Source organism: Chiloscyllium punctatum, chromosome 39, assembly GCF_047496795.1.
Source record: "Chiloscyllium punctatum isolate Juve2018m chromosome 39, sChiPun1.3, whole genome shotgun sequence".
Lineage (NCBI taxonomy): Eukaryota > Metazoa > Chordata > Chondrichthyes > Orectolobiformes > Hemiscylliidae > Chiloscyllium > Chiloscyllium punctatum.
In genome coordinates this window covers 33,919,198-33,945,680 of record NC_092777.1, presented here as the reverse complement: position 1 = coordinate 33,945,680, position 26,483 = coordinate 33,919,198, and the positions used below count along the sequence as shown (strand labels likewise).

The 26,483-nt window shown below is 39.7% G+C and overlaps 1 protein-coding gene across 1 annotated transcript in view; it reads right to left on the bottom strand.

Moving 5' to 3' along the window:
- ogfod3 (2-oxoglutarate and iron dependent oxygenase domain containing 3) overlaps nucleotides 1–26,483 on the bottom strand; it is a 149,686-nt gene that overhangs the window by 100,564 nt on the left and 22,639 nt on the right. The window contains exon 3 of the mRNA XM_072558436.1: nucleotides 4,099–4,174. Coding sequence (XP_072414537.1) covers nucleotides 4,099–4,174 — 76 coding nt within the window. The remainder of the gene's footprint in view (nucleotides 1–4,098; nucleotides 4,175–26,483) is intronic.

Sequence of the window (26,483 nt, the reverse complement as noted above, 5' to 3'; positions counted from 1 at the left end):
TGACCAGCTGAACCATCCAAAGAAAGAGAGACAGAGAGGAAGAAAGCAGCTTCACAGACCCAGACACAGAGTCACAGAGACAGCAACTGCGTAGATTTACAAGAGACCTGGGAAGTATTGTATCCTTATGGGGCCAAATTGGATTAGTGAACGTATGTTTAGTATTAGGATTATTGTAATTTTGTTTCTAATAAAGTGGGACTGTTATGCTTTTGTACTGGCTTGTGTACGTATTGATTTGACTGCTTTGGTATTGAGGTATTTGGTATTGACATCTGGGCAAATTCATGTATAACATTTTGATCGGAGTTATCTGTAACTTGTTTAAAAGTTGATCCACAGGTCCCTTTTAAAATCTCTAGAGAAGGCAACACACTGCCATTACTAAAATGCAACACTTCGCATTTATTTAAATTAAATTCCATCTGCCACCCCATTGACCCAGCTGATCAAGATCCCATTGTTCTCTTAGACAACTGTCTTCATTGTCCACTGTACGATCAATTTTGGTGTCATTCGCAAACTGACTAACCATGTTCACTACATTCTCATCAAAATCATTTTTATAAATAACAAACAACAGAGGGTTCAGCACTGATCCCTGCAGAACACTGCTGCTCACAGGCCTCCAGTCTGAAAAACAACCTTCCACCATAACACTCCTGAGCTCTCTCTGATGTTATGATAGAATTTTAAGAACACTGCTTAAAAGCCAAATAAAATGTTTCTGAAATATAGCCAAATCATGGAGGTTCAAGAAGAGAATACATTTTGTTCATTATTGGGCTGCTATGTTTAAAATGCAAATGAAAAAGACAAACTCAGTAATTAGGTCCTTGCCGTATATCCTGATATCAGATCCGGTGTCAAATCCATATCCTCAGATGAGAAAAAATGATAAATAATATCAAATCCAGTTTGGAAAGCAGCAGTATCTTAATAAAGATTCACCAAATTTTCCACATGAAGCAGCAATCAGGATATGAGAGCCTCACCCAAATTAATACTTCTGGAAATGGCAGGGAAGCTGAACAAGAGGGGAAAGATCTAATTTAGGATAGGGTTTCTTTGAATATTTTCTAAGCAACTATTTACTGAGAAAATTATCATTAATTGCAAGCAAAGTGTACAACAGACCGTGCATAAAAACTATTGGCATTGATAGTATTCCGTATAGGATGAAGGCAAGTGGCCTGAACAATTGTCTTCATTCAAAACTGTGTGGTACGGTGGCACTGCTGTCTCACAGCGCCAGAGACCTGGGTTCAATTCCCATCTCAGGCGACTGTCTGTGTGGACTTTGCGCATTGTCCCCGTGTCTGCGTGGGTTTCCTCCGGGTGCTCCGGTTTCCTCCCACAGTCCAAAAATGTGCAGGTCAAGTGAATTGGCCATGCTAAACTGCCCATAGTGTTAGGTGAAGGGGTATGGATCTGGGTGGGTTGCGCTTCAGCGGGTCAGTATGGACTTGTTGGGCCAAAGGGTCTGTTTCCACACTGCAAGTAACCTAATCTAATCTAATTTAATCTACTTCACAAAACTGGAATGTCCAAAGTTGTTTATCAATTCCATTTTCACACCAAATTCAAGGCACTTTATGCACAATGTATGACCATGTAAGCCCAATGCACCAAGTATTGCATATACTTCAGAGCACTCTTGATTCCTCCCTCTCTAAATTCATTTAAGGGTAATTGCAAACAAATGTTACTCAAAGCTGAGATTCAATTCCACTTATTTGCCGAAAGATCAGTACTCAATTCCACAAATAAACCACATTATAAATCTCACAAAGTAAACAAGACATAATTCAAATCAGATTTCATTAGAGTCGATGCCTTTTCCCCCAGTATTTAAGGCTTTTAATAAAAGAAATCCATCCTGTTTCCAATGAATAAATGACGTGGACTAACTCTTCTGACTGGGTTACCCAGCATCTAGGACCCCCTGAAAAGTCCCAAACTCTGTGTTATAGTCAGAAACCTCAGGGAGTTTTGACTTACTTATCGTTATAATTATTTAAGGAAGGAATTAAGACCTTCTCTAGATCCTTATGAACTCTTAAACTGACCATCTTCTGCTGGCTCAACACTGATCTCCACCTAGTTATAAATCCTAACAACACCACGAACATCTCAAACTCCTTTCCTTCATCAGGAATTCTGATGAAGGGCTTGTGCCCAACATGTTGATTCTCCTGCTCCTCGGATGCTACCTGACCTGCTGTGCTTTTCCAGCACCACAATCTCAACTCTGATCTCCAGCATCTGCAGTCCTCACTTTCTACTGGACCCTATTTGGAAAGGATACATTCCAAGAAAAAAGAACACAGAATTACGGATAGGACTCAACAAAATTTTGATAATGAAGAAAACAACAGCACGAAATAAAAGCGCTACTTCCCCATGCCAAATGGCTTCCAACCCGGGATCTTAACGTATATAGATGAGAAAACTGCAATCCAAAATTAAATCCAATCGGCCAAAGTTCTCTTTATATGGGAACAGTTACCGTGGAGTACAAAATTACATTGACACTGTTATTTATAAAAGATGGAAGTTGGAAACTAGGGAATTATAGAATGGTTAACATAATGTCCACTGTCATAAAATTGCTAGAAGAATCAATGTCTAAGAATGGGTAACTGAATTTCTTGAAATTTTTCAGCTGACCAGAGGGAGCCAGAATGGATTTTTAAAGGGTAGTCATGTCAGATGAACGTGATTGAAGCTTTTGAAAAAGGTAACTGAAATAAACAAGAAACTGTCCACACGTATTATTTTGCAATAACCTCCGAGTGGCATTTAACAAAAGTTCCTCATAAGAGACTGTGAACAAAAATTGAAGTGCATGGAAATGAATGTAAATTTTTTGACCCCAGGCTAACTGGGTGAACAGAAGAAACTTGTGTATGGGAATAAAGGGCAGGAACTCCAACTGGCACAAAGTGATTCAGGGTGCCCCAACAAGGAGCTGTGTCGGGCCTCAACTATTCACTGTCTTCATTAACAATTTAGATGATAGGACCAAAAGCCACATATCCAGTTTTGTCATTGACATAATAGCAGCATATATAGAAGCAAAAAATGACAGAGGAACATTAATAGATTCAGTAAATGGGCAAAGGAATATCAAAGGAATTTCACTGTAGCAAATGCAATGTCAGCCAAGTGTGGTTTAAAATTGATAGAACAGGATATTTTTTAAATGCTGAAAGACTAGAAACAGTGGTGATCCAAAGAATTCCAGGAGGAAGCTGGCATGTACAGAGATCATGATGGATGGAAAATATTTTTGTTTTAGAAGTGTCAAGAATGTTGACTATCTCAAAGACTAGAATACAAAGCGGCAAACATAACGCTATAACTTTCCAAAATCCTCTTTGGAGCACATGCAAGGTACTGGGAGCAGTACCATTCTTTAGAACGATTGTATTGACCTTTCACGATATGCAGAATATATTTAACAAAATGATACTCAGAGTTATGATAAGAGATTACACAAACTAGTGCTATTTACCCTTGAAATTAGTAAGGGGTCATTTGGTTGAAGTTTTAAAGATGTTAAGGAAAATGATAAGGTGACATGAGGAAAAATATCTCTGCTGGTTGAGGAAATTAGAAAGAGTGGGCACCGTCCAGAAATTTGGAGCTACACCTTTCAGAAATGATATTAAAAAAATACTTCTCCTCAGAAAGGGTTGTTGAAGCTTGGAACTATTTTCTGACAATGCAATTGATGCTAAGTTAATTGCTAATTTGAAATCTAATAATTTTTTTGTTTATCAATGATATTGAGGTCAATGGCCAAAGGCAGATATACTGAATTAATTCACTAATCAGTCATAACCTTATTGAATGACATAACGGGTTCAGTGGGCTAAAAGGTGCACCCTCTTCCTATGTCAGCCATCCATATCTTAATGTATTCAATTTCTTCCCTCTCCACCAAGCCTCCTTTATAACAACTTAAGTACTCATGCTTTCCATGCATTGTACATAATTTTACCAATCTTTACTATCTTCATGGTTTTTCCATTATTTTATTCAGTAATCATCACAGGGATTTTATCAGTCATTTGTAAAGTTAAAATCCTGTACCGTAACATCTTCTCTGCCTCTTCTCGATTAACCACTGCATCCGTCACCGCCCTCCCGCATTTTGTCGGAGTACAAGCTGTGAAACAGAAAAAGGTTGACAATCGAAACAGAAAATCTCAATGCAAAGTGGTTCAATTGGCAGATTATATATGAGTCACAATCATTTTCTTAGTTTGCAATTTAATTAGACTTAAAAATACTCTTTATTCCAAAGAGTAGGTGCTTCTACTCTTCGAAATAAAGAGTGTTAGTTGGTTATTTCAAAGGATTTTGCATCATTGGATTTGAAGCATTTCACAGGAGAAATCACTTCAATTGGAGTTTATTCTCATTAACTCCAATTGCAAAGTTAGCCTGAACAATTCTGACAGCCTGAATTTGAAACTTCAACTAATCAGGCATTATTTCCACCCATTCTTGGTTGCACATGTCCTTGAGGCAAAATGTTTTCAGTTGAGCATTTGTCTTCTGAGAGTTGTGGCTGCAGTTTTACTTCCAAAACAAAAGAAAAAGTTGTGTACAACAAGTTAGCAAAGCACAGCTTTCAAATTTTTAAAAATTTTCCTCACTTGCTTTCTCAGGAAAGATTAGTTGGTCTCTTATGTTAAGTTTTACATTTTGAAGCTTAACCATAAAAAGGCACTATATAAAAACAACTTTCTTTCATTAGCTGTGCAACAATTTGGCATGTCCTGTGGTTGTGAAAATACTAAAGTTTTACGTTCCTTTCTCTATATGCCTATTAGGTTTGATCTCCCCACTTCATGTAACGGAAGGTAAAGAGATGTCTTGATCATGAGGCTACATATTGTGAAGATATATAAAGCTGCTGTTGCTGGTGAAATGAATGCCTAGATTTAGATTACTAGATTCAAGCTAGGTCCCACAGTTGTTGGGTCGTACTGCCACATTACATGTAGGGAGGTTTCCTTACTGTGAAGGTGAGGCTGTATTTTCACAAGGACCATTCAATGGTTATTCTTAGCAAATCAGTGGGAGACTTAGATGTCTGCTGCAGATGAAATGGTGAGAACAACATCACATAGATCACTCTTATTTTCCTTCACTACCTTGTGCAGGGAGCAAGTCTGACAGCTCTCCTATTAAATGGGACGTAATTGCTCATTTCATAGATATTAGCTGCAAAATGTTACTTCCCTATAATTAAAGGTGAAACAAAATCAGAATAATCAAAAACTGTGTTCACTAATCACAGTTTCTGAAATTACGTTCAGAAACGGCTTTCACTGTTTTGTCCACTCAAATTACTGTGTGTGTTATGCAATCAGTTTTTACCTTTTGACTTGATCTGTTAGTAAATACTGTACAAGGTACACATTTATTACAGCTGGTGCTGGTGTTCCGCTTATTCAATTGAGAAGTTGTTGTTCTTTTATTAACCTAACCCTGATACAATAGGTCAAATCCTTGAACAAGTATTCTTTCTCACTTTCAAGACTATGCAATTAACAAGTAACATTATTGGAATGTGCGAATAAGATCTGTACTTGTTAAATGAAATAAATAATAAGTATAGTGACTCATCATGAAGCATAAAGGACATAACCCAGGAATTCGATGTGGTAACAGTCCTTGAAATAAGCACTTTGAGAGAAGTTACAAACTTGCATATAAAGAATTTGATAACAATTTAACTTTAAGTAGCCAACAGAAAGCCCCAATGTTAAAGAAAGCACATATCACAATACCCTACTTTCAAAGGTGGGGATAGCATGTTATTTAATTGATGCTTAGTGACTACTGCATGTATCAAATATAAACTTACTTATTTATTGGTTACCTGTTACAAGGGAGTTCAGTTAGCTCATTTAATTGAAAGCCTGATTTGCAATGCAGACTGATGACAACAGCCTGGATTTGAGTCCCGTCACAAAGTCATAGAGATGTACAGCATGGAAACAGACCCTTTGGTCCAACCAGTCCATGCCGACAGGATATCCCAACCCAATCTAGACCCACCTGCCAGCACCTGGCTCATATCCTTCCAAACCCTTCCTATTCATATAACCATCCAAATGCCTTTTAAATGTTGTAATTGTAATTGTACCAGCCTGCACCACTTCCTCTGGCAGCTCATTCCATACACGTACCCCATCTGTGTGAAAACGTTGCCCCTTAGGTCTCTTTTATATCTTTCCCCTCTCACCCTAAACCTATGCCCATTAGTTCTGGGCTGCCTGATCCCAGGGAAAAGACTTTGTCTATTTATCCTATCCATGCCCCTCATAATTTTGTTAACCTCTATAAGGTCACCCCTCAACCTCCGACGCTCCAGGGAAAACAGCCCAGCCTGTTCAGCCTCTCCCTATAGCTCAAATCCTCCACTCTGGCAACATCCTTGTAAATCTTTTCTGAACCCTTTCAAGTTTCACAACATCTTTCCGATAAGGAGACCAGAATTGCACGCAATGTTCCAACAGTGGCCTAACCAATGTCCTGTACAGCCTCAACATGACCTCCCAACTCCTGTACTCAATACTCTGACCAATAAACGAAAGCATACCAAACACCTTCTTCACTATCCTATCTATCTGCGACTCTATTTCAAGGAGCTATGAACCTGCACACCAAGGTCTCTTTGTTCAGCGACACTCCCTAGGACCTTACCATTAAGTGTATAAGTCCAGTTAAGATTTGCTTTCCCAAAATGCAGCACCTCACATTTATCTGAATTAAACTCCATCTGCCACTACTCAGCCCATTGGCCCATCTGGTCAAGATCATGTTGTAATCTGAGGGAACCTACTTCGCTGTCCACTACACCTCCAATTTTTGTTGGCTAAGGATTCTCCTCCTTATCCCCTCCCTTCACCTGGGGCATGGTGACTCTCAAGTAAAAACACTACCAGTTGTCTCTGATGACAGTTTAATCCTACAGTCCTCTGGGCCTACGGCAACAACAAATAGCAAATGGACCAAAGAGAGTCAGAAACAGACCCTGTGAATCTGTGCCCCCTGCACCAGCTCCTCAGCGACATATTCATCTGCTCTGTCCTTCTATTCCTCCTCTCATTAGCACATGGCACCAATAGTAGTCTAGATATTATTACCCTTGAGATCCTGGTTTTAATCTCCTTCCTAGTTTCCTGCATTCGCTCTGCAGGACATCATCCCTTTCTCTACCTATATCATTGGTACCAACATGCACAATGACCTCCTGCTGGTCACTCTGTCTTTTCACAATATTCTGCCCCCTCTCAGAGACATCCTTGACCCTGGCACCAGGGAAACAACACACCAACCTAATGTCTCACTGACAAGCAGCAGAAACATCTGTTTGTGCACCTGACTATACGGTCACCCAATATAATCAACCACTTGAAACCTGACATCATCCTCATTCGGGTGATTCAACTGCAGAATATAAGTTTGATTAGAAAAACTCAGGATTTTTCACAAAGTGGCCGTGACCAGAGGACTGGGCACATTGAGCAAAGCATGGTATACTTCCCAAAGACTGTGCAGCGAAGGATTTTCAGACTAATTTCAGGATTGAGGGCCTGCGCTATGTGGTGAGGTTGAGGATACTGGCCTACGTTCGCACAGCTAAACAAGTGAGACGTCTGACAGAAATATTGGGCTGTTAAAAATTCAAACATATTCCTTCACTTAAATTTCAGCTTTCAAAAAACAATGAAATTTAAAATTAAGTTTTTGTTAAAAAATCGTCACTTTGTTAACAATTAATAATTACAATACGTACAATTTAATTTATAGCTACAATGTAACTGTCTAAATGCTCTGACACCTTCAGGCATCTATGGATTTGTACACCAAAGTTCCTTTGTGCTTCAGTTCTCCCTAAGGACCTACTATATATTGTATATATCCTTTCCTTATGAGACCTACTAAACAGAATTCATTCACACATCAAACTTACTAACTATGCCTTCTACGTTCACATCCAAATCATTAACATACAATACAGACAGCAGGCTTCCAATCACAAAACCACCATGATTTGGAGATGCCAGTGTTGGACTGGGGTGTACAAAGTTAAAAGTTACACAACACCAGGTTATAGTCCAACAGGTTTATTGGAAGCACGAGCTTTTGGAGCACTGTTCCTTCATCAGGTGGTTGGGGAATATAAGCTTGTTCTTATGTAACACTCTGAAAGCTATTGCTTCCAAATAAACCTATTGGACTATAACCTGGTGTTGTGCGATTTTTGATTTATTTATCCTCATATCTTCTGGAACCTTACCATGCCAAATGAAATTCCCAGCAATAATGTCTTTCTCCTTTATGAACATAGATGACAAAGATTCATTTCAGAGCATATCCATGTCCTCTGGCTCCACACACAGATTGACCCTTTGGTCTCTAATAGCCCCCACTCATTCCATGGTAACCTTCTGGCTCTTAATGTATTTATAAAATGCCTCAGAGTTTTCCTCAATCTTATCTGACAAAGATATTTCCTGGTTCCTCTTTGACCTCCTAATTTCTTTTTCAAAGCCCCTCCTACACTCTCCATACTTTGAAGTTCCTCTCCTGTTTTTAATGCACTGAACCTAACACTTGCTTTCTCCTTTTTCTTCATCAAACCCTTGATATCCCTTGATATCCAAGGTTCCCTGCCTCAGCCTCATTCCTGATGAAGGGCTCTTGCCGGAAACGTCGATTCTCCTGCTCCTCGGATGCTGCCCAACCTGCTCTGCTTTTCCAGCACCACACTAGACTCTGATCTCCTGCATTTGCAGTCCTCACTTTATCCAAGGTTCCCTGGACTACCTGCCCTTGCCCTTCACTCTTAAAGGAATACGCCGGCCCTGAATTCTCAACATACTACTTTTAAATCACTCCCACTTTTCAAATGCAAGTAGCTGCTTCCAGCCTATGTTTGCCAGATCCTGTCTAATGGTATTGACATTTGCCTTCCCCTAATTCAGTCACTTCGTGCAGAAGTTATCTTTATCCCTTTCCATCATGACTTTGAAACTTACAGAGTTATGGTCACCTTTCCCAAACTGCTCACTCACTGAAACTCCAACCATTTGACCAGCTTCATTCCCTAAAATGAGGCCTTGCACTGCCTCATCTCCAGAAGGCAACCAACTGCACAAAAAGCTCTCCCAGATGTAATTTAAAAATTTCACCCTGTCTAATTCATTCACACAAAGGTGATCCTAGTTAATGCTTGCAAAGTTGAACATTGTGTGAAAACCCAAAACACCATTTTAATTATGTTTTCTCCTGATAATCAGATCATGAGCCCCACACATACCAAGTTTGTGTAGCAAGCACATATCAACATAAAAGAATAATTAACAAATCCAAATAAGACTAGGTTCCACAACATAGCATGATTTACTTCCTTAATTAACGTTCTGATTTCCCTCAGGATGCCGTGCACAGATTCTAATTAGCTGCTATGTAGAATAAAACAGCAATAGACTAAATGCTAGGTGGCATCGCACTTCTTTATAAGAAAGATCATATTATTTTGATTAACACAATGCAATTTTATGAAGTGCCAATAGCTTTTGCTAAATAACTAAGGAGACAAAAAAAAACATTTTTATATTTTTATTTCCACAATAATGTTTTATAGTTGCAAAGATCTGCAATATGACATATTTGAGAAGCAATTCAGGTTTTGAGACTTGTTAACCCTGCCAAGTAAAATTCTATTCCATGCTGTCAAATAGCACTCAATCTCATTTCTTATTTTCACAAAGACAATTACAGCTCTGTTTTAATTTTGCTCTCTAGAAGATAATTTATATTTCTACTCTATGGAAGTCATACAGACTTTGACTGCATTTGGTTAAAACAAGTATCTAAACATAACCTTACATCAGTAGTAAGGAAAATGCTTGAATCTATTATAAATGATTTGATAAATGGACACTTGGATAATAATGATCAGATTGGGAATCATCAGCATGGATTTGTGAATGAGAAATTGTGTTTCACCTGAGGGTGTTACTAACACAAATGTTCAGGAAGAGTCAATGGATGAAACATACTTAGATTTTCAGAAAGATTTTGATAAACTTCCCGACAGGAGGATGTTCAGCAAAATTAAAGCATGTGTGATATAATATATGGACATGGATTAAGGGTTGGCTAACATGTAGAAAACAGATTAGGAATAAATAGGTGTTTCTCTAATTGACTGGCTGTGACTAGTGGAGGAACATAAGGATTGGTACTTGAGGCCCAAGCTGTTCAAAATATATCAATACTCTGGATATAGGGACCAAATTAGTATTTCCAAATTTACAGATGACACAAAACCAGATGAGAATGCATGCTGTGAGGAAGATAAAAAGTGGCTTCAAGAGGAATTAAACAGACCTAGTGAGCTGACAAGAATGAAGCGTTGAAGAATATAATGTGGAAAAATGTGAGTTTATTCACTTTGATAGGAGGAACAGATGTGCAGAGTATTTTATAAATGGTAAGAGATTAGAAAGTGTAATTGTCAAGAGACTAGAATATCATTGTCAATAAGTCACTGATGGCTATCATGCAGGTGGCAAGAAATTAGAAAGGCTAGTCATATGTTCGTCTTTATCACAGGAGGATTTGAGTACAGGAATAATTAAATCTTGCTTCAATTGTATAGAACCTTGATTAGCCAGCACCTGGAGTACTATGTACAACTTTGCTGCCATTACGTTCAGTCACCTTACATTCCCTGCAGAGATGACAAACTGGCCACACATGGTTCACTTGTTATGCATTCTGCACATTCTGGATTAGTGGTGCTGGAAAAGCACAGCAGTTCAGGCAGCATCCAAGGAGCAGTAAAATCGACGTTTCGGGCAAAAGCCTTTCATCAGGAATACAGCAGGCCTACAACTGAGTTAGTACAAACACTGGAGGAATGAGACCCTGAAATAGCCAGTCAATGACTAGTTAATGGTCTCAATGGCTGGGTTATTTAATTCAGGATAAGTCAGGGAGGCAGTAGGGTTCAGATATGTCACTTCAATTAATTAAATACCCATCTCACCTTCAAGCTTTCCATAGGACAGGGTAGAAGATTCTGTCATTTGTTTGTGCTGAGAGAGAGCCTTGATGTATACATGTGGTGCAAATTTATTGGTCATGTAAAAAACTAAAAGTTGACCACTAACATTAGAATTTACTAAATATTGGTTTTAGTTTGTCTGCTACTGTAATAGTCTTGCCTTGCAACCTTTTACGTCAATGCAAACCTCTTCTTAAAAGTTATTGGCTTCTACAGAAATGGTAAAAATTCAGGGCTCTTGCAGGGTACAAATCCCGATGCTGGGAACAAGCCACTGGTATTTGCCAAAATTTAAACAGACAAGATTTCACACTTGCTTTAAAAATCAGCATGGCTATTTTTATTGCTCAAGCATTTCTGGAGACGAGTGACCTGTCTGTGCATGTCTTGCTATTGTTATTAAAGATCATTTAAAGATGTTCACAGAGGACTTGGGAGTAGAATTGAAAGCAGACATTAAAAAAGTAGAGATTAATGAAGTTTTAGCTGAACACCTGAACCTTGAAGAAGAGAAACCGATCTGTTGTCGAGTTAGTTCAAATTCAGTTGCAAATTAAATAACTGGAATTCAAAACAAAACTGACAAAATTTAAATTGGAAAGGGAGAATAAAATAAACAGATTAAAAGACTGTAACTGGAGTTTTGAAGAGAAAGAGATGGAAAGGAAAAAAACTAAGAAAAGAAAATTTTGAATTCTCTGGAGAAAATTAATCAAGGTCATTTAAACTTGACTGATAGAAGCATTGATTACATGACCAGGGAGTGTCAGGGAAATATTGTGGCAAAACAAACATCATCTCAGTTTTAGATTTGGTAAGGGATATTCATCCAGCGATTAGATTCACTGAAGAAAGAATTGAAATGGAGTTAGCAGTGCCTGGGAAATTATTGCAACTTGTTACAATTTGCTACAATGGCCAAAAGAAATTTGGATGGCCAGTGTGATCATGGGGAAAGCATTAGAAGTATACTCCTCTTTCAGATGTACAGACTCATGGTTATATATTGCGAAGTGAGGTTCTCAGAAGCTGTTCTCAGGAAAATATTTAGACGAAAAACCAAGATTTTTGTGGAATTTGCGAATGGAAAGGTAATTATGTCAATGGATAATATCACAAAAAAAAAGCTGAAATAGATTTTGTTCATGAAAGAACTTTGGAAGTAAGGTATGACCACAAAGACTAAAACATTTTAAGGCTAATAGCAGACGCTGTAATGATTTATATTGCAAATTATCTCACAAGCATATGAGGAGTAGTGAAACTTTGTTAACAAACCCATACACAAACTGGAGATATTAGAAATTTGACAATGAACAAAACATTAATGAAAGTTAGGTCTCAGAATCTATGAGCTAACTAGAAAAGAGTTTCATAAATTTTTCTATTCTATCAATCATCGATATAATCTTGGAAAGGCTCAATAAGGAGATTTTACACAACAGGAGAATGAATTGTTGGAACAAAAGAAGCAATGTTAACCCTGCATCTTCTGGGTAACTGTGTAAGTTTAAATCATGGAAACAAATTTACATACAAAATTTAGGGTAATGGTGGGAAATTGGGACAACGGAACAGACTGACAACAAATGATTAATGGTAGTTTAACAAATTAAAGTTGTCTGAATTATACCTGCAGACTGAACCTGAACAAGAGCTATCAAAGCAGTTAGCAGCTGAACTTGATGTTAATGATGAAACAATGGAAAGCATTACTTTAAAACTGAAAGACTCAGTTACATCCTATAATACCTTGGAGCTACAAGGAAGGATTTGCGTTGTTGATTGTGAATTGTCATCACCATGTGAAGAGAGGTAACTCAGGTCTGGAAGTTTTCCTCCTCCTTCTGAAGAGAGCTCAACGGGTCTCTTGCTCTATTAATTTGTGCTCCTTTCCTCTTCCCCAGTCCTGATGAAGGTTCTCGGCCTGAAACGTCGACTTTCCTGCTTCTCCGATGCTGTCTGATCTGCTGTGCTTCTCCAGCTCAACATCTACTTACCCTAGCTTCAGCATCTGCAATCCTTACTGTCTCTAACTCAGGTCTCCTCTTTTTAACCCCATCTTGTTTAGTTACAAAAAATATCCCGAATTATTTTGAGCATGCAGCATGCAGCACTTCAAGTCAAACACTGTATTGGTCAAAATTAAGGAGCCAATTACAAGGTTTTCTTGAGTAAAAGGAAGAGGAAATTTGTTACTTACTAACCCTGAGAAAAATTGTAACACATAAACAAATACTATCAAGTTTAAAAAGGAGAGGGTGTTTGATATGGATGGGAAGAATAGAGGCTACACAGTTTTAATGTTCTTAGAGTCCTTGAGATTTTTAATCTAAGACTACAGTTGTCTTTATTGCTAACTTGTATCATCAGCAGAGGTGAAGAGGTAAGGGTTTTAAATATCTTTCAGTTTTTGTTGAATGTCAGTTTTCCTCATTTGCTTTTTCACCTAATTGTGTCCTCTAAGTTGGTGAGAGAGTTAGTGAGCTGCCAGTTCTTGTTTTTATAAATTAATTTCCCTTCCCACTACTCTGCTACTCAAAAGCACCTACAAAAATATGGATAAATTGTATACACACAAATCTGACTCCACTGTCTTTCCAAGTTGAACAGCTGCAGTTAACCTTTGGTGTTGAACATGTGCACTTATCATGCAAATTTCTGGACACTGACTCAGTTGCCTGGTTTCAATGTCTTTAGATGAAATGGTAATTTCAATGCAGTTGATTTTGTTTATTGCACATTAGTCTCCTGGACTCACCTCAATCTGTCATGATCATATGATCATGGCAACCATTTAAGTCAATATTTGTCCTTCTTCAAAACACATTTTAGTCAATGGAAGGTCTCCGGTATAACAATCAGATAATGGAAGTTAATATTTGATTGTCCATATTTACTGCAGTCACAACAAAGTTACAACTTTGAAATGATGAAGCAGTCATTGTTGTGAAAAAAGAATGAGGCAAAACTTACGCTCGTAGACATGTATACCACCAAAATTGTCCATTCAGCCTATCATGTTTGCACAGGTATAGTTGAAAGTGAAGGTATTATCTGAAATCAGCAACACCACACAGCAACACTATGAGATCAACCAAGTCAGGATATGAAAAAGTTGTAAAACAACTAAAAGTGAGAAAGCAGATTTGCTTTGTTGCTAATGGAAAATGTAGTGGATTCCAAGCTAAAGCCACAGATTACTGTAATACCATAACTACAAATGGTAGTGAGACTTGGAGATAGCTAAGAGGATTTGGCCCCCAAAATATTTTGGCATATAGATAATGTGCATTCCTCTGGTATTCCACCCCCACCCCCATCCCCAATTTAAACATACGATTGACATTGTTGTGATCCTTGATGAGATCCCCAAATAAATGTTATTATCTGATTAGGGACCAGTAATTCTTATTGTTTAAAGTAGACAAAGTTTGAGATCACAGATACTCACTAAGAGAATAAAACAACAATATTCCATTGAAAAAAAAACTTTGTTGTACAAGGTTGTAATAGCAAAACTATCCACTTCTACTATATATGTATAGAATTTATACTCTCACATCCAAACTTAATGAGTTAAATAAGTGCTAACAAACAAAATATAGTCAAACATCCTTCAGAGCACAGTAAAGAGCAGACATGGCCAAGGCAGATCTTGTGGATTCCTCTGAATCACAGACATACAGCAGGTCATCAAATCTCATTAAATAGTAGTCTCCTTCACAAGGCATCCCAGTTCTTCACAGTCAAAGAGATTCGCTTAAAGTTGTTCGATCACAGACTGCATCAATGTCTACTGACCTCCTGGTGGTTAAACCTCTTTCTACCAGGACCTGGATTCTCAAAGCTACATTCCAACAAGCACTCACGGTGCAAGTTTCTCAACTGCACCAAACAAATATGGTTGGTGGGCTTCCTTCACCCACTCTCAATTACCAAATGGTTTTTGGGACTTCAATGAGCCACCTCTGAGCCAATTGTAGAACTTTAGCTGCAGAGAGACATCTTCTTTGGTTGCTCCTCTCTCTCCCCAACACAGATTTAGTGGCTCTGTGCTACCTTCTCAGCTCCTCAGGACTTCCCCTGACCTTTGACTGCTGCAGCTTGCAACCAACAGTAACTCTGCTACCAGGAACCCCCATTCTCTGCTCTTAAGTACCTGAATTACCCAGAGTCTGAAGGTCACAATCTTCGGTTTCAACTACCTCTAAACAATGGAATGGATCCCCCATAGGAACCCATTCGCTGTTCCCCTGGCCTAGTCTGCGCGCGTATACACACACACACACACACACACACACACACACACACACACACACACACACACACACACACACACACACTGTTTTTGGCATCTCCTCAGCTGTTTAAAAAAAAAATGCCACAGAATTTATATAACTTGTCACTCTGCCCATAGCTGACATATGTGCCCTGTCAGGAGACAGAATTTTCACTGGAATCCAAAGCAAGGTCAGGTCACATTTCCCAACATTGCCATTCAGGGACTGACAAATAGTCATGAGAAAGTTTAATTATGATCAGAAAAAAAATTTTGAATTGGCAGATTTTAAAAAATTCTTAGGTAGTTGAAAATCTATTTATTCAGCCTCAACGGTTTTATGAAAATGCAAATCTGGCTTGCATTAATTACAGTGAAATTGTAGCTCTTATAATTAGATGAAAAATACAATCCACACAACACGGAATTTAATTATTTTAAAATATGGTTCAGATGGTTTGTCACTAAAAAGGGATTTAAAATAATTATGACAAACTGGTAAAATATGGATTATCGACTTTCAACTTCCATAAACTGATTTTAATAGGTGAGACCTTTAGGGACTAATGTACTTTTTAAAAAAGGAAGAAATGTCGACCTAAAAAGGTGACAGTGATGATCTGAACCATAGTTAGAGGCCAGTTCAGGAGATCAATGTGAATTAAACAAAATCATCTGAATTGAAATTGCTATTTCATTGAAAGATGTTGAAACCAGTCAATTGAATCAAGAAAATAAAAACAAAGTACTGTTGATCCGAAATAAAAACAGAAAATATTGAAAAAACCTCACTAGGTTCAGCATCTGTGCAGAGAGAAATATTTCAATTGTTCACCCAGAAACACAGACATTACTTTCCCAATATAGTGGGATTAAGCAAACAGTATAAGCAGTGTTGTGAAGATGATGAGCATGATTTTAAGATACTATTCCCAAAGAATATACAATGGCCTGGCACACTGTGTGAGGAACAGAAATCAATTCTCTGAACTACGAAGCTGATTTCATGCTAAATGTTGTAACATTTGCTATCTTGTTAAATAACTAGGTTGATCAAAGGAGGTCAGTGTCAGTAACAAACTGGTTTGAGAATAGAAACCAGATCAAATGAATCTGATCTTGAGAGGAACGGATTAGAATGGGTCCTTAAAAATCATGGGAATGGGAACATTGTTCCCAGAAATGCAATGTGTATATACACAGGTTAGTGGGTCTAAGCAAACCTTTAATCCAGCACAATTTCATACACCTCACTTTAATTTTATTACCCATACAGAAAATTCCACACGGAGATTCATTTCAGGTATATTGCTCCTTCATTTTTAAAAAATTACAATGAAAGAATTACAACAATGGAGAATAGATAAATCTAATTTTAATTAAAATGTGAGAAAACGATTCCAGTGTAATTAGAAAAAGTTAGAATTGGATATGAGTAATTACCAACAGCTAGTTAGTATAACTGATTTACGAAATTAAGTAGTCTGGTTTTATGGCAAAAGTTCATGATTACTTTTTTCGGAGTCTTTCATCAATGTCACCAGTATTACCGGTTCCCAGTAACTCATTGCCAGACAGCAGCTAAGACACCTGTAAGTCATTTGAGTATAGCCTAGATGAAATCCCATGGATCTCCAAGTGCACAGCATCCAAACTGCAGACTAGAATGGTTCAAAACATGTTCAAGTGAAAAAAATGAGATGTACAAAGATGAGATTGACAGCAATACTAGCATGGTCAAAGGAACAAAATTAAAACCATATAGCAATTTTCAAAAGTCGAAAACCAAGTCCCCAAGGGTGGTTTTGTGCATGTCTATGACAGTGGATGGATGGTTGAGTCTGGGGTAAAGTTACAGGTTACATTTAGTGTGTGAATAGGTTTCCTGGTGGCCTACATAAAGAGCGCAGCTTCTTAATGTGAGGCATGTTCAGCTCTCATGTTATTGATAAGATCAAGAAGTGCTTGCAACAACATAACATCCACACTGTAGTTATTCCCTGATGTGTAATGGTCATGGTTCAAATTTTAGACAGACACTGCAACAAGCCATTTAAGGATCTTGTTCACAGTGAATGGAATAGGTGGATGGGTGACAGGGTGAAAGCCCTTCACAACAAGTGTAGGCTTGCATGCTACCCTACTAGATATTTTGTGTTGTTTATCAGATCGTGTGATGCTATCGGTACACCAAGTTCCATGATTGTTCAAAAGTATGCACAAAGAATTCACTTTAATGAAAGCAGAGAGAAACATTTACTTGTAAAGAGATAGCACTGCAAACGCAAGTGTCACATTTGATTGATAGTGGGATCCTTGCAACGGTGCCAGGCCAAAGTGACTCACAATGAACTCAATAAACTCTCTGCATTGGATCGTAAATAAAAAGAACAATGATTTTAAAAATCTTTGATTGTGGTTGAAGATATTTTTGTACAATTACTTTATTCAACAAACATGCTGTACCAATTTAAAATTATATACCAGCTTCTTTTGTACATTTCAATATTGTGACCGCCCATACTGGCAGTTCACAGTTTATACATAGCGTATAAGTTGTCCCATATTTTAGGAAGAAGTTTTGGTGGCTTCAAAAACTGATTTATATATGAGATCAATAGTAATTAGTTTTTATTTATCCACAGCACTTTCTATACTTATTCCTGATTAGCATGTATCTGGTGGTCTGTTTGTTACTTTCTGACTCCCAGGGCTGAATCTTGCCAGAAATCAGCTAAACATAACTTCTGGTGAGTTTCATGGTAGGTTTCTCTCTGCGAGGCCTAGTGAGTTTTGCAGTGGTTTCTTCCAAACTATGCCTCATTATTAATAGACCAAGTCTCTAAGCAGTGGTTTCCACTCCTTATGAATGGAAGAACTTGAGGGCGGCATGGTGGCACAGTGGTTAACACTGCTGCCTCACAGCGCCAGAGACTCGGGTTCAATTCCCACCTAAGGCGACTGACTGTGTGGAGTTTGCACATTCTCCCTGCGTCTGCATGGGTTTCCTCCGGGTGCTCCGGTTTCCTCCCACAGTCCAAAGATGTGCAGGTCAGGTGAATTGGCCATGCTAAATTGCCCCTAGTGTTAGGTAAGGGGTAAATATAGGGGTATGGGTGGATTGCGCTTCGGCGGGTCGGTGTGGACTTGTTGGGCCGAAGGGCCTGTTTCCACACTGTAAGTAATCTAATCTAATCCCAAATAATTACTGCTGGAATATCCTAGCTACCCTGGCACTGGTGCCATCTTTCAAGCTCAGCCATGCACTTGGTCAAGAGTTGGCAGTTGGGAGCACACATCTTCTACCCCACCACCACCCCAACTATGTATATAACGCTAGAAGAACAATAAACCAATGCTTCTCAGGATGTCTGCAAGTGCACAATGATCTAGCCGTACAGCTAAGCCAGATCCCATCTTACAACTCTATCAAAATCAGAGCTACTCTTTCCCTCATGCCCAGTATAGTCCAGCATTTCTCATGGTTCAATCAGGCATTGCCTAACAGACTTAACAGCCATGGTCACGGAGGATAGTCCATGTCTCCCAGTTACGCTCTTTGAACCAAATCAGGAAGATGAGTTCTTCATAGCTATCAACATCACGCTAGCTCCCAGGGTAGCTGACTCAGACCTCTAAGATGTGATAGCAATGATCACACATCAATTGCACATTGATGGAACAGAACCCTTTTCTATTGAACTTAGCTACGTTATAATGTGAGATGTGTACAGTCTATCATGTCCTGCACAGTGATGTTGCCTTTTGCCCGGGCTGCAGCACTGAACTTGTCATGGAGAAACGAGGTGAAGTGGCCTGGTCTGGCACACATTGTAACAGTAATACCCTTGATACATTTGTGGGACTGAAAGTCCCCAGTGCTCCTAAACTTCAAAAGTTCAGTTGTCACCTTGACACTCGTTGGGAAAGAATGGCCACTGATTCCTCAGTTCCCACTCCTCCAGCCGGCAGAGTTCTCTGACAGCCTGTGGTGACACTGTACCTCACTCATCAGAGGAAATGGCATCAAGGACAAAAGAGTCTGCCCCTCTTGTACCTAATCAGCATCCTGAGGGTACTTTCTGCTGTGACTTCCACTGGACGCTACTGAAGGATGCTGCTGGCGCTGGATTTCCTGAGGCTTCTGTCCCTTGTATATTTCTCTGTACCTTCATTGTAGTAACAGCAACAATAACCCCAGCAGTATCTGGGTCTCTCATTCTTGCTTACAATGAACCTGTGTGAGGGAATAGAGGCAGCAGAATAGGTTCTTAATAATGTGGGTGATGTGAATGCTGACAGCTCACAAATGGCAGTCTAAATTCTGCTCCTCAGAGTGGGACGTAGAGTACCCTGTCAAAGAGGGCCATGGAATGCCTCTATATTGTACTTTGACATTGGACCTTACTCTGATTAATGCAGCACCAATTACTTCACAAAGAAACAGTAGGTGCTGATGTGTGTTGAGTCCCTCTCCTACCAGCCCCACAATACCCAAGACAGACATCATTGCAGGAAAGAGCATGTTGGAAAGTAACGACAGCTCAAGGTGAAAGGGAATCAGTGTGTACCACTGTGTCATGGTCAGGATTATTTGTGGCCAGGATTTGTATTCTACACAGTCGGACATTGTGTGCATTTCACACACACAGTGCTATGATTCCAGAAGACCTCAGTCTGTATTGTGGATGCGCCTGATTAATGCAATTGTCTCTTGAACGGCCTAACGTTGCTCACAAATACAGCCTGCATGCTCAGACAGAATGAGAAAACACTGACTCTATCCACTCCATTTGTGGTAACAGCAATTTTCCATTTGCAGTGCACAGTTATGAGTCACCATGTCTGTCCAATAGCTCAACTAACCATGTTAAAGCCCCTGGACTGATATCAGACTGACTGTACTAGGATCCTCTCACTGACAAGAGGTTCTTCCATGGACTGAGTATGACTCCCCTTAGATTTTGGCCATTCATCCGATTGACCTGAAGTGTGTACTCTGCATAGGCTGCTAGGCGAGGCTGTAGTTGTAAGACTGATGTAGCATGGTGCCATACTGCAACATGTCCAGCCCCTTGACCAATGACTGCTGACAATCACAAGAAGTAGTTGCCTGGCTTTGTGTCTGTGCTATAAGTGGGTTCACTTAATGTATATTTTTGATTTTTTTTTTAAAAAGTCTGCCTGCCTGAATTCTGACTTCCCTTTTTAGCCATCTCTTGACTGAAGGGCTGTGAACATTCACATTCTGGTTAAGGGAGCAACACACAAAAAGGAAGGGGGGGAAGGAGTCAGGGATGGTGTGAGCATCGAAGTGTTCACACACTTAGTGCACATTAAGTGAGCAGGGCTGAAATTCTGCCTGGTTAATTCCATGAATTGGTGTCTGGTAGTATTCATTTTAAGGGTACGTGCTGATGATCTCCCAAGTGCGACACTGAACTGCAGGACCACATCGTTTGGAGATGTCCACGATGATACGGTCAAAGCTGGTCCAATCAGATGCCACGGGCCATGTATGTGGGTTGTCAGCAGTCATGGCCCATAAGCCCATAAGGTATGCCCTGAGATGCTGGTGCTGGGTGTCCAAGGTGGAGGTCTGAAGGAGCAAGAGGTGAACTAGAATCGCTCAATAATCACTCTGACTTCCACATCATCTAGTTTCTTGTCAATGGATGGAAGAAGAATGGGAAACTGAAATTAATGAGGCAAGATTAGGTAACAATAATATTTTAATTGATGCAAATAGGCCTCTTGTTGCTCATTAGTGAGAGTCACTTCTCACTATTCAAGACTTGATTGGAAAATGGGACTTTATTGCTCTCAACATCCACAGGAGGCTCGCTTGCCATTGCAAGTGATTTCCCCAATGTTCTTACCAATGTTCACATCCCTCAGAGCTAGGAAGATTCCACCCCCAGTATCATTTCCAATAAAGCTGTGATAGAGTCTATGTGAAGAGCATTAAAACACAGAAGAGTTTCTGTAGTCTCAGCTACATACATAAACTATTGTAACCAAGACCAAAATCCACACATATTTTCTCTTTCAGATCATCAAATTATCAAAGTTCTTCAAGGACTGGCAAGTCCACATTCTGGGATTGGCCTATTTCCCAAAACAGCCTGCGTGTTCCACTAATCCAACTGAACATTTATCAGTTTACCCACAGCAGTCAGTCCCCCTCCTTTCAAACAGCATCTGCTGCAACACTAGTCTTTCAATGTGCCTGACATTTTGCCTTATATTTAGTGGAATTCCAGATTAAATTCTTTGCACTAAAGATAATTGGCAACATGTTCAAACATTAAAAACTGTTTGTACTTCATTTATTGAGAAGACATTTCAGATTTACGGCAACACGTGATACTTTGTCCTTCTGGCTGCCACTTATCCCCCCCCCGCCTCACATTCACTATTCAAATGATTTAGTTGAAAAACAGTTAGAATGGAAAAAAAGTGAAAATATCATAGAAAGACAACTATAATTGAAAGACTTGGCAGATTTATCATTTATGACTATAACAAACAGCAGTATCCTTATTCCTGTCAGTTACTTATAAAAATAAATAAATCAAAATGTCAGGTCATGTTTTTTCTTCAATAGAACAAACTATTTTTTAAACAGCTAATGTATGTGTGACAGAAGTCAGGGACAAGAACACTTCATACAACTCAACAAGCATCATTCCCCTGACACAAAAACTCTTTCAGCATAATCTCCAGCTGCACTTTTTAAAAGTTCCATTGTTTTGCCTCCACTATCCTGCTGGACAGACTATTTAAAATTTTCTCCATTAGTGCTTTCAAATATCTGTGTTAAATTTATTTTCATGTACAGGTTGTTCTGGTATAACGCGAAAGTTACGTTCCTCTGCAACCTTGCTCTATCGATAACTGCGCTATGGAAAACCGCTGTAGAAAATCATACTGTAGAAGATTGCAACAGTTCAGCAGGAAGTTTGCAGTGTCCAAACAGCGCCCATAAATCCATCACTCACTCTATAGCCAATTCATGTTGATGAAACGCACGTTATACCAGAATGACCTGGGTTCACTTTATGTCCATTTTTGATATTATTTTTAAAAATCTGTCTGTTTGCATTCGGAGTTCTCTTTTCAGCACATTGTGAGGCCTGTAGAACCATGTGTACTAACTGGTCACAAACAACTTCTTCCGACTGAAATGAGAAAACACTGCAAACACTCCTTAAATCAGGACAGTGTTTTGTTGAAAAGTTGTCAGCCTGACATGTTGAACTGACGTTTCCCTCCCTACCAGAGTGTTTTCAGTATTTTGTATTTTTATTCCAGGTTTCCAGCATCTGTCATAATTTGCTTATAGGCTCATCTTACTAATTAATTTTATCAAACATTATACATACTCCTCTACTCAGAGTTTCAGGTTTTAAGGTTTCCCATTCTCTCTCTCTCTCTCTCTCTCTCTCCCCCAGACCTTTCAAAATAGCATCTCCTGTCTTTCTTCTACGAACCTTGTGCACTTCAGCCATTTTCTGGAATGCTTAGATTCTCATATTATTCCCCAGCTCCAGTCAGCCAGCCAACTCTCTCCCTCGAGCCCTTCTTCCTATTTACCTCTTCCTTACCAACACCAGTGAATACTCCTGATCAGGCTTCATGCTTTCAGGCATTCTCACTCAGACTCTATTCCTTTACCAAAGGAAACCAGATTTTGGATATTAATGTTCCTGCTGGGTGTGTTTTCATGTGGGGACACGTATGCCAGCTCACCATCTTCCTGCCCACTCTCGAGCTGACCCCACCCCCATAATGTAGATGGTGGTTGGGTGGGTGCCAAAACTGGAACCCATGACCATATGGAAATAAATCATTAAGGAGCAACTAAGCTCATTTAAAGCTCAATAATATGCACAAAATGTGCCTGAGATGTACAGTCAGACAACAATGGGCAGGCCAAGTCTCAATGCCTGCATTAACAAAGGTGGGAAAGAAGGTATCCTGAGTGCATTAAGATCCAACCAACCTTCTTCCACACCACTAGCCCAACATAACCTGGATCTGAGACTGCCTCCCCACTATCTTGGATCCCTCACCACCCCAAAGTCCCGGAATGTGCTGGTGTATTAGAGCTCAGATTACAGATCCAACAGGCTTGTCCCTTCAAGGTACTTACACAACATCAAAATATGTGGGGTTCAGGTAAAAAGATATCCACCTTGCCTTCTATCACTGTGTGTGTGTAATGAAGTCAGGGCAGTCAGTCAGTTATGTGTATGTAATGTACCGTAACACCAGCAAACACAGAACCCAGTTTGTGTGTGTAAGTCTATGATATCACAGACTTGTAAATAATTAGTATGGTAAAAAAGCTTCAAGATATCTGATCTAACATGCATCTGATCCTCTATGATAGATCCCACATGGGCTAACATGTATAAGACCACAAACTATATCACTTGAGGAAGTGGTAATATAGGCACAATTACAACATTTAAAAGATACTTGGATAAGTACATGAACAGGAATGTTGGCCAGGAGCGGATAGGTGGGATTAGTTAAGTTTGGGATTATGTTCGGCATGGTTGGACTGAAGGATGTGTTTCCATGCTCTATGACTCTATGACTTACATTCTTAGGCCAACAAAAGAAAAGGTTCTGTGCACCGATTCGGTTTCAATAGTCTCTTTAGGAATTCAGAACAGTGGGAATGGATGTTAGAATAGTTGCCTGCTCCTCCTGTAGGATGTAGGAAGCAAGGGTCACCACTAGTGTTCCCACTGATTTCATCTGCGGGAAGTACACCCAACTCCAGATCCTTGGAAATAGGGTTTGAATTAGTTTGACAGGGGAATGCGAACCAGAGCTACAGATCAGAGGAGAGGGTAGTTGTTGAGCAGAGAGAAATACAATGCAGAGTGTCTGTCAGGAAGGACATACAGTTGATAGGGCAAAAGGATGGGTTAAAATGTGTCTGTTTCAATTAAGGCATGTCATGAATAACAGTGATAAATTTAGAGCATGGATCAGTACTTGGAGCTGAAATGTTGTGGCCATACTGAAACATGGATCTCACAGGGGCAGGAATGGTTGCTGGATGTTCAAGGGTTTCGATCTTTTCAAAAGAAAAGGGAGGGTGTGAAAGAGGAGGGGGAGTCGCATTGTTAATTAGAGTGCATCACAGCTACAGAAAAGGAGGTTGTTGAGGAGGGTTTGTTTACTGAGTCAGCATGGGTGGAAGTCAGTAACAGGAAAGGAGCAGTCACTTTATTGGGTGTTTTCTGTTGACCCCCCCCAAATAATAACAGAGAGATGGAAGAACATATTGGACAGCAGATCTTGGAAAAGTGCAGATATGACAGAGTTGTTGTTACAGATGACTTTAACGTCCCCAATATTGATTAGAATCTCTTAAGTGCAGATGATCTGGATAGAACCAGTTTTGTCAGGTGTGTCTAGGAAGGATTGCTGACTCAATACGTTGATAGGCCAACTAGGGAGAGGCCATATTGGATTTGGTGTTTGGCAAGGAGCCTGGCCAGCTGTCAGATCTCTCAGTGGGAGAGCATTTCGGTGACAATTACCACAACTGCCTCATATTTACCATAGCGCTGGAGAGGGATAGGAACAGACAGTATGGGAAGGTACTTAATTGAGGGCGGGGAAATTACACTGCTATTAGACAGGAGCTGTGGGATCAATTGTTTTATGGGAAATACACAACAGAAACGAGGAGGCTGTTTAAGGAGCACTTGTTGCAAGTGTTGGATAACTTTGTCCCACTGAGACAGGCAAGGTATGGTAAGGTGAAGGAGCCTTGGATGACAAGAGAAGAGGAGCTTCTCGTCAAGAGGAAGAAGGAAGCTTACTTAAAGTTGAGGAAGCAAGGACCTGGCACAGCTTTAGAGGATTACAGGGTGGCTAGGATAGAACTCAAAAATGGACTGAAGAGAGCTCGGATGAGGCACAAAAAGCCTTGGCAGGAAGGATTAGGAAATATCCAAAGGCGTTCTACACTTAAATGAGGAATAGGAGAATGATCAGAGAGAGGGTAGAGCTGATCAAGGATAGCGGAGGGAACTTGTGCATGGAGTCTAAAGAGGTAGGGGAGGCCCCAAATGAGTTTTTTTGCTTCAGTATTCACTAGAGAGGGAGATCTTTAGATAGTGAGAACACCGTGGACCAGGTTAACAGGCTTGAGTAGATTGATATTAAGGAAGTGGATGTGCTGGAAATTCTGGGAAGCATCAAGATAGATAAGTCTCCAGGGCCAGACCAGATATATCAAAGGTTACTAGGGGAAGTGAGAAATGAGATTGCTGAATCTCTGGCAACAATCTTTGCATCCTCACTCTCCATGGGATTAGTACTGGATGACTGGAAGGAGGCTTATGTTGTTCCTCTGTTCAAGAAAGAGAATAGGTAAGCAAGGTACTGGAAAGGATTCTGAGAGATAGTCATAAATCCTATTTGGAAAAACATAGCTCAATTAAAGATAGTTAGCACGGCTTTGTGAGGGGCAGGTCATGCCTCACAAACCTTATTAAGTTCTTTGAGGATGTGACAAGCAAAATTGCTGAAGGTCGAGCCGTGGAGATGTGGTGTATATGGATTTCAGTAAGGCATTTGATATGGTTCCCCATGGTAGGCTCACTCAGAAACTTAGGAGGTATGGGATACAGGGAAATTTGGCTGTCTGGATACAGAATTAGCTGGCCAAATGAAGACAGCAAGTGGTAGTGGAAGGAAAGTATTCTGCCTGTAGATCAGTGACCAGTTGTATCCCACGGTGATCTGTTCTTGGGCCTCTGTGCTCTTTGTAGTTTTTATAAATGATTTTAGATGAGGAAGTGGAAGGGTGGGTTAGTAAATTTGCCGATGACACAAAGGTCGGCGGTGTTGTAGATAGTGTCGAATGCTGTTGCAGGCTACAAGACATTGACAGGATGCAGATCTGGGCTGAGAAATGGCAGATGGAGTTCAACCTGGATAAGTGCGAAGTGATTTATTTTGGAAGGTTGAATTTGGATGCTGAATACAGGGTTCAAGACAGAATTCTTGGCGATGTGGAGGATTAGAGGGATCTTAGGGTCCACATAACTAGATCCTTCAAAGTTG